The sequence below is a fragment of the Capsicum annuum genome, unplaced genomic scaffold, assembly GCF_002878395.1.
Source record: "Capsicum annuum cultivar UCD-10X-F1 unplaced genomic scaffold, UCD10Xv1.1 ctg79762, whole genome shotgun sequence".
In the NCBI taxonomy this organism is placed as follows: domain Eukaryota; kingdom Viridiplantae; phylum Streptophyta; class Magnoliopsida; order Solanales; family Solanaceae; genus Capsicum; species Capsicum annuum.
In genome coordinates this window covers 1-7,326 of record NW_025890369.1, presented here as the reverse complement: position 1 = coordinate 7,326, position 7,326 = coordinate 1, and the positions used below count along the sequence as shown (strand labels likewise).

Here is a 7,326-nt window from a genome sequence, read left to right as displayed (position 1 = left end):
TATATATATATATATTTATATATATATATATATATATTGTAATGTATCGATATTGTAATATAGTTTATTTAAAGTAGTACATATATATTGAATGGTGCGTATATATATGTATATATCTCTATAGACGTGTATATTTAACGTATACATGTGTATATGTTTTATAAATTAGTATATAACTATATATATATATATATTGTAGTATATTTTATTTAAACTTTAAAGTAGTACATATATATTGAATGGTGCGTATATATTTGTAATTGTGTATATGTGTATATATTTTTAAAATTCTAGTGTAATATATACTATATATATAGTGTATATATATTGTTTAACGTATTTATAATATATATAGGTGGGTATATATAATGTATATTGAAAAAAAAAAATTTTATATATATTTTGACTGGGTTTGACCGATTTTTTAATCGGGTTCGATCGGACTGAGTTAAGTGGGCCGGGTTAGGGTTGTTTTTATAAATTTTACTGTTGAGTCCGGCCCGGCCCACTTAACCCCAATCCGGACTCGTTCCGGCCCACAACTCGGTTATTTTTGATGGGTCGGTTCTGGATTGGCCCGACCCGACCCACTTGACAGCCTTAGAAAAAGACCACTAATGTTTTTCCAAAGTTGTGTTACCAAATCCAGAAAGGAGTCTTTTCTAATATTGGGGTTTGATTCGAAAGAAGAGCGTTCCCAATAAATATGAGGTTGATAATCTATCTTAATTGAGAGTATTAGCAGTTGTCAGTCGATTTGAGTTAAAAAAATATATATTAAGTTGCAATTGCTATTTTTCACTATATTATTTCTTTCCCAATTCGGGACGCTTAGCATGCTAAAATTTTTGTAGGTTTTTCAAGGCCTTCCAAGAGAATTTAATCTTAGTCCTATATATATTAGGAAACAATAATTTGATTAATCATCAAACTTTTAACCAAATCAATCTCTCTTTACAATAATAAAAATGATATCAAGAGGATGTGCATGAAAGTATAGTAAAGAAAACACGCACGGTCCGTTAATTTTTACTTGTCTGGTATATTAAAAAAAAAAAAAAGACTTCTACTTTTATTAATTGCCTAATTTAGAAAATCAAATATAATTTATCATTTAATTCCTAATTTTTTCTCACTATAACTAGTCATTTTTTCAATGCATTTTTCAAAATATTAGATTTATTATATTTAAAAGATATAATGAAATTATTATTCTATCTATCGGATATACCAAGTTAATGCATCACCAGTAAAATGGGCGAAGGGAGGAACATACCTAATCGAAAAAATAGACCACTAATATTTTCGCAAAGTTGTGTGTTACCAAATCCAATAAGGACTCTTCTTTGTAGTTATCCCAAATTAACCCGATTTTTTAAGTAAGGTTAATTTGGTTTGCGCATAGATTAGTCAATATAAAAAATTTAAAATAAAAAGACAAATGATTCACGACATATTTCGTATTAGTAAAATTCAAAAAAGAAAAGAAATCAGAAAAGAAGACACCTCAATGAGGGTGATATAAATGACCTATCCTTGTACTATGAGTAGGGCGCATAAAATACCAAAAATTAAATTGAATCAAAAAAATTGATAATTGATATTCGGTAATTCGATATTTAGGAGTAAAATTTCAATATTTCAGTATTCGGAATTGGGTTTGGTATAAGATATTAATACCGTTTGGTATTCGGTATTTACCGAATTTTGAGTATATATATATACCCGATAAACAATAGTACTAGTCATCTCAAAAGAATCTCTTGGATCTTGATAATGTATTCGTAAAAATCAACAAAAAGGAATACTAAATAGGATTTCTATTAAAGATACTCTTTGAAGTTTAAACGTATATTTGCACATCTCCAACTTTAATATGGTATTACCAAATACCGTACCGAACCGAAGTTTAATTTACCGATTACCGAACTACCGAATCGATATTTATAAGTATGGTATGTGGTATCTATGTTCAAATATTGATTACCGAATTATCGAACCCGAACTTCGAGAATACTGAATCGAATACCAAATATCCACCCCTAACTATGAGCATTGCTCTCAGATTATGAGCATTGGTATTCTTTTTAGTTGTCACGATTCGTTTATTAAAAATTAATTTAATTAATTTTTCAAAAATTAAATATTTTAATATTAAAATTTAAATATTTAAAAATTATACAAAAAAATATTTAAAATTGTAATTATTTTCATATAAATATGATGAAAATATATATCTAAAATATTAATTAAAATTTATTTTATCTGATTGTAAAAAAGGAAACGGTGACAAGTAAAAGCAACTGAGAAAGTAATTGTCAGTCAATTTTGGAAAAGAAATAAAATCCAATAGGAAGTTGCAATTAATATTGGACTATATTATTTCTTTCCCAATTGGGGACGACTTTTTGCAGATTTTTCCACCGACCTCCCAAGAAAATTCAATCCTCTTCCTATACAAATTAGGAAATAGTAATTGTATCTTAATTAGGCAACTTCTATTGCCAAAAAACCACAAACTTGCCAAACAAAAAAAAAACTATATATACACATTCTCCTTCTCAGGACTCTCTTACTTTCTCCTGTTTTCCTTTTTCTCTTCCCTTTTTCTTGGGTGCAAACAGCGATTTCACTCAATGGCAGAGGAAGATCAAAGCAAGAAGAAACCAAAGAACCCGAAAACTTATCAAGTGAGGAAAGAATGCATAAAGAGAAAAGCAATGGAACTTTCAACTTTGTGTGATATCAAAGTTTGTACTATTATTACGAGTCCTCAGGGGGAACTTCAGACTTGGCCTGAGAATTTGGATGCTGTTAAAGAAGTTCTTGATCTCTACACTCAAAATCTGAAACCCGAAAAAAAGAGGAAGGCTTCATCATCAGAAGAAAAAGATGAAGAAGAAGACAAACGAGAGAAAGACATTCTGACGTTGGTGGAATCGAAACTTGATGCTGTGAACAAGAGGATTCGTTTCTTGGAGAACAAGAATGTTGTTGATAAGGGGAAAAAACAGAGAATTGAGTGATTTGTGGATATGGGGTTTATGTTGGGGTCTAGTTTCTTGATAATAGAGTTTCGATCATAGGGATTACAATTGGGATTTTATTGTTTTTTCAAATCTTTTTTGGTTCTTTAGGATTTATGGAAGTTGAAAGTCTGTCTAATGTTGCTTTATTAGCCGTGGCTGTGGAGCAAAGTTCATCAATATGAATATATCCATATGTTTTGTTCTCATTCTTGTGTTGAATTGAGTGGTACACCATAATCCCTCTTGTTGAATGGAAAGATACACATGATTTAAAATGCAATAATTACATAATGGGTTAGGGTTTGTTGGGCCTAGGTTATCAGATATTAGATGGGTTAGTTATTTTTAGGCCTGGGTGCCATGTCCATAGACACAATACTTAATTCCCCGTTTGGCTAAAAATAAAGAGAAAAAACTAACATGAATGTTTTTATTGCATTAAAAAGAAACTAGGGATGAGCAGAAAGGCATCCAGTACATTACATGGTTCACGAGAAAGCATTCATGAAGATAAAATTAGAAAATCAGAAGTTGGAAAATGTTGCAAAACAGGGAAAGGGAAACTGATGAATTTAATCACCCCGAACATACAAAGACATGAGATATCATGCTGGATTTAACCACCTCAGGTGAGTCAACTGCGACAAATGCTGTTCTTTAGCATTGACCACCAGGTGCACGTAAAAGCTTAACAAATGTTGATGTAAAAGACACATGTTGTAACAAGAATTAGAATCTGATTTAGACGGTAGAAGAACAAACCCGTTGGAGGTGAGAACATGGGGAGCAAGACCTCTTCTTGATCATGCACGATGGAAATCGTGAACTTTTGTCACTCCATGGCCAAGTCAACTGAGGGAGAGTCAGTAAGACATGATAAAGTCATAGCTACATTAACGGTCAAATGTGAAGTTGACCTGAAACAGCGTCATGCTCGGCCTCTTTTTGTTTCAGAGAGAGGTTCGCAAATTGTTGATCAAGATCCCTACTAGTGGTGCGGCGATGGCTGTAAGAGGGCTTCTGTGGCTGTGGCTGGGGTTGTGGCTGCTGTTGTTGCTGATACAACGCTCGTAGCCTTCCTCTTTCTCTTTCCAGAACTTCATGCTCCACTGCATATAAAATTTATGAGTTGCCGTTTTCAATGAAACAAATGAAAATAAACTACTGCCTGTAAAAACGTTCAACTTCTCCCAAACACCATTATCCAACAAAACAGAACAGTTCCCGTGTCCAAAATAGTTAATTCAACTAAGGTAGTTTCCTGTAGGTCTTTAATCAAAGAAAGCAGCACTTAGGCAAATTCGACTGCATTCCTTCTCCTCCTTTATTTGGACAAGTAATTTCCCGTTTTACCAAAGAAGTGCAAAAAAGAGGTGTAGCAAAGCAGCTAAACAACAATATAATTTTTTATGTGGAAGATATAAAAAGAACACATGCTAAACAACAATATCATACTCCACAAAAGTCATCCAATCATTCAAATTAATCTGTATGTATGCTAAAATTGCTCTAGAGGTAAATAAGAATAACTTTCATCCCTTGTGTTGATTTTGAAAGGTAAAGCAAATTCGAAGGCATGAAGCCGAAAACAGGGACCAGTTCACATTAAGGTCATCCAGATACAGCGGAAAAGAGTAGTATTTCTTTTCCCCAAGAAACTTTGACCTTAGTTAGATTGTTCATCTTAAAAGCAGATCAAGTCCCAGCAAGCAGCATCATTTGAAGTACCGAATAGCATTTTATTTCAGTGCCATGACGACCTAAAATAGTGAAGAGTACGTTTATAGTAGAACAGGCGATTTCCGGAGGACCCTCCCCAGACTCCACTTGGGGGATTTAACAGGGGATATTGTTGTTGTATAGTAGAAGAGGATCACAGGGAAGACCATTCTAGTTTTCCAACAGCTGGAAAGAAGGCAATTTTTCAAATTTTTTAGTTCAAAGAACTTTTAAGACTATCAGCAAGATCGTTTCATTTTTAAAAAAATCATGGTGTCCGAACCACCTGGTTTGCACCTTGCCTCCCATCAGTACAAGTACCGAAGAAATCACCTAGCACTTTTTGTCTCTGCTGGGATTTTCACCGTAGTTTTCCATGATTTTCACTCACTTCATTTACCGATAGGCCACAATCGTGGCTACAACAAGATCATTCCATCTTCTTACCAAGAATTGATGTATTATGGGATGACCAGTCCCCATTTTTCCTTGAGACTGCTATTTTGCTAATCAATTTGAACATTACTCGAAAACTTTTGTTTTAGTTCCAGGAAACATTGTCCACTTCCCGAACTCACTTGAACCAATATTCACTCACGCAAAGTTGTTTTATTCACCATAAAACAATCAATAGTATATAATTACTTATTCCAGATAAACCTAATTGCCGCCTATGTAAGGTTTGGACTCATGAGACCTGCTGCATAATCAACTTTATCAAAATAATTCAAGACTACAAGCACTAGAAACAAGTACATAAATTCAGTATAACAGATAAAGAAACTTACAATACTTTATAAGCTGTTCCTGAGCTAAACTTTCTAAGCGCTGCTTTAGGGCTTTATTCTCCATGCTGAGGATCAGATTCTGCTGGTTAAGGAATTCAAGCTCAGCAGACACTTCAGAACCTTCAGCCTGAAATCACAAAAACTAGTCAAATTAATAATTTTACCAAAATGCAACACCCATTTCATGTCCAGGAATCGGTGTATGTGTTTCAAAGTTTCAGCTGAGACATGCCTGCAAAGCTTGTACATTTCTTTCCAATTCAGCAATGTATTGAAGCTTTCTGACTCGTGACCGCTGAGCGAATTGCCTGTATTTTATGATACCTTTAAATGTTAAAAAACTTCATATTTGGAGGGGGGAGGGGACACCTCAACATAAGATGCTAAAATACATTAATATAAAGAATATCCTGGATCTTGACAGAGATTTACAGACAAGAAAGGCTCCATTTCAACTAAGATAAAGCCACTTGATATGTTAAGATGATAAAAAGCAAAGACCTTTCCCACTATAGTGAAAGATCTCTCACTTCACCATAGCAGGAAGCTCGTTAACCTTCTCAGCCACTTAGTCTAACCACATAGATCTGCTCCTACTTACCCATCCACCGTAAACGACAGACTTGGAATACGACTGAAATAAAAAAGGCCATTATTTGGACCCAGCCGCAGGAAAAAGTTTGGTATTTAAGTGGAGAAGGATAGAGGGCACGGCGCACCCATTATCCACCGAGTTTCAAACAGTGCACCACGGCTCAAAGGGGTATCTCGGTTATCCACAAAAAGAAAATCGTCTGATCAAATATTTCACTTATCTTAAACTAAGCTCTCAAGCAAAAACCAAATTAACAAACTCATCTCCTTCTGACTTCCCAAAGTTTCTTTCAAGCAAAGGGTAGGTGGTATAGAGGGTTTGCAGAGTGCTTTGAACTTACTGTTTCGCACGTTTTGTGTCAGTTTCTGATGAACTCTTATTCTGAGAAGAATCTTTTTTTTCAGCGGACCCTTTTGGATAAGGAGGGCCAGATTCGGCTACATCCTGCTTGTCACTTCCTGCAGATCTAGGCCTGTCTCCGTCTAGTGGGAGGCTTTGTGATCCAGGCCACTGAATACGGAGATCTTCCCCAGGAGAGGAAAGGCTACGGAGATGTGAGACTGTAGTTGAAGATACATCTTTTTCCCTATTCTTGCGTCGGATTGAAGAGTTCTGATCGACATAAGAAGCAGTTTGTCGAGCATCTTTGTAATAATCAAAGTCTTGAGACCCCCAGGAAGGGATAGGATGCATATTTCTGAACTTGTTATCAACTTGAGCTATGTAATCTAAGGATGCAGTGTTAGCAGCATCAAAATATGCAAAGGAGTCACTAGATGAACGCCGATGGCTGCCTCTGCGCACAGGAGTTTCTGGCTCATTAAGAAGATCATCCAACCAAGACGGTTGCTCCTCTATAAGACAGCTTTCAGAGGAAGTACGCTGATGGTGTGAATGTCCATCTCTTGGCTTCAGAATGCCCTTTTGGTTGACAGCAGAACCAGGGACATAATCGACGTATGAGGGAGCCATACTAGGAAATGGACTTTTAGGAGGCAGTAAAGAGCTCTTCCCATTGTACATCATATTTGTCATGGTACACGGCCCCTTTGAATTTGCCATTGAAAAGCACAAAAGATCCCTATAGGGAAAAAAAAAAAGATATGCACTAGTGGGATAAGTAAACCTTCAAAAATATAACAGCCTAGATAAAGACAATGTCATTATTTAGCAACTGAAGTATCATGACTAAATC

General features: G+C 35.1%; 2 protein-coding genes across 2 annotated transcripts; one reads left to right on the top strand and one right to left on the bottom strand.

Annotated features, from left to right (window-relative positions):
* Positions 1-2,141: 2,141 nt before the first annotated feature.
* On the top strand, positions 2,142-3,235 carry LOC107839905 (agamous-like MADS-box protein AGL103). Its single transcript, XM_016683563.2, has one exon. It carries the CDS (start codon positions 2,637-2,639, stop codon positions 3,024-3,026), a length of 390 nt encoding a protein of 129 aa, XP_016539049.1. The 5' UTR covers positions 2,142-2,636; the 3' UTR covers positions 3,027-3,235.
* Positions 3,236-3,445: 210 nt separating this feature from the next.
* Positions 3,446-7,240, bottom strand: LOC107839904 (uncharacterized protein At4g06598). The gene is made up of 4 exons (XM_047405549.1): positions 6,472-7,240; positions 5,769-5,844; positions 5,537-5,663; positions 3,446-4,138 (listed from the first exon to the last, which is right to left on the bottom strand). The coding sequence occupies exons 1-4, from the start codon at positions 7,191-7,193 to the stop codon at positions 3,930-3,932; spliced, it is 1,134 nt and encodes a 377-aa protein (XP_047261505.1). The 5' UTR covers positions 7,194-7,240; the 3' UTR covers positions 3,446-3,929.
* Between the last annotated feature and the right edge of the window lie 86 nt (positions 7,241-7,326).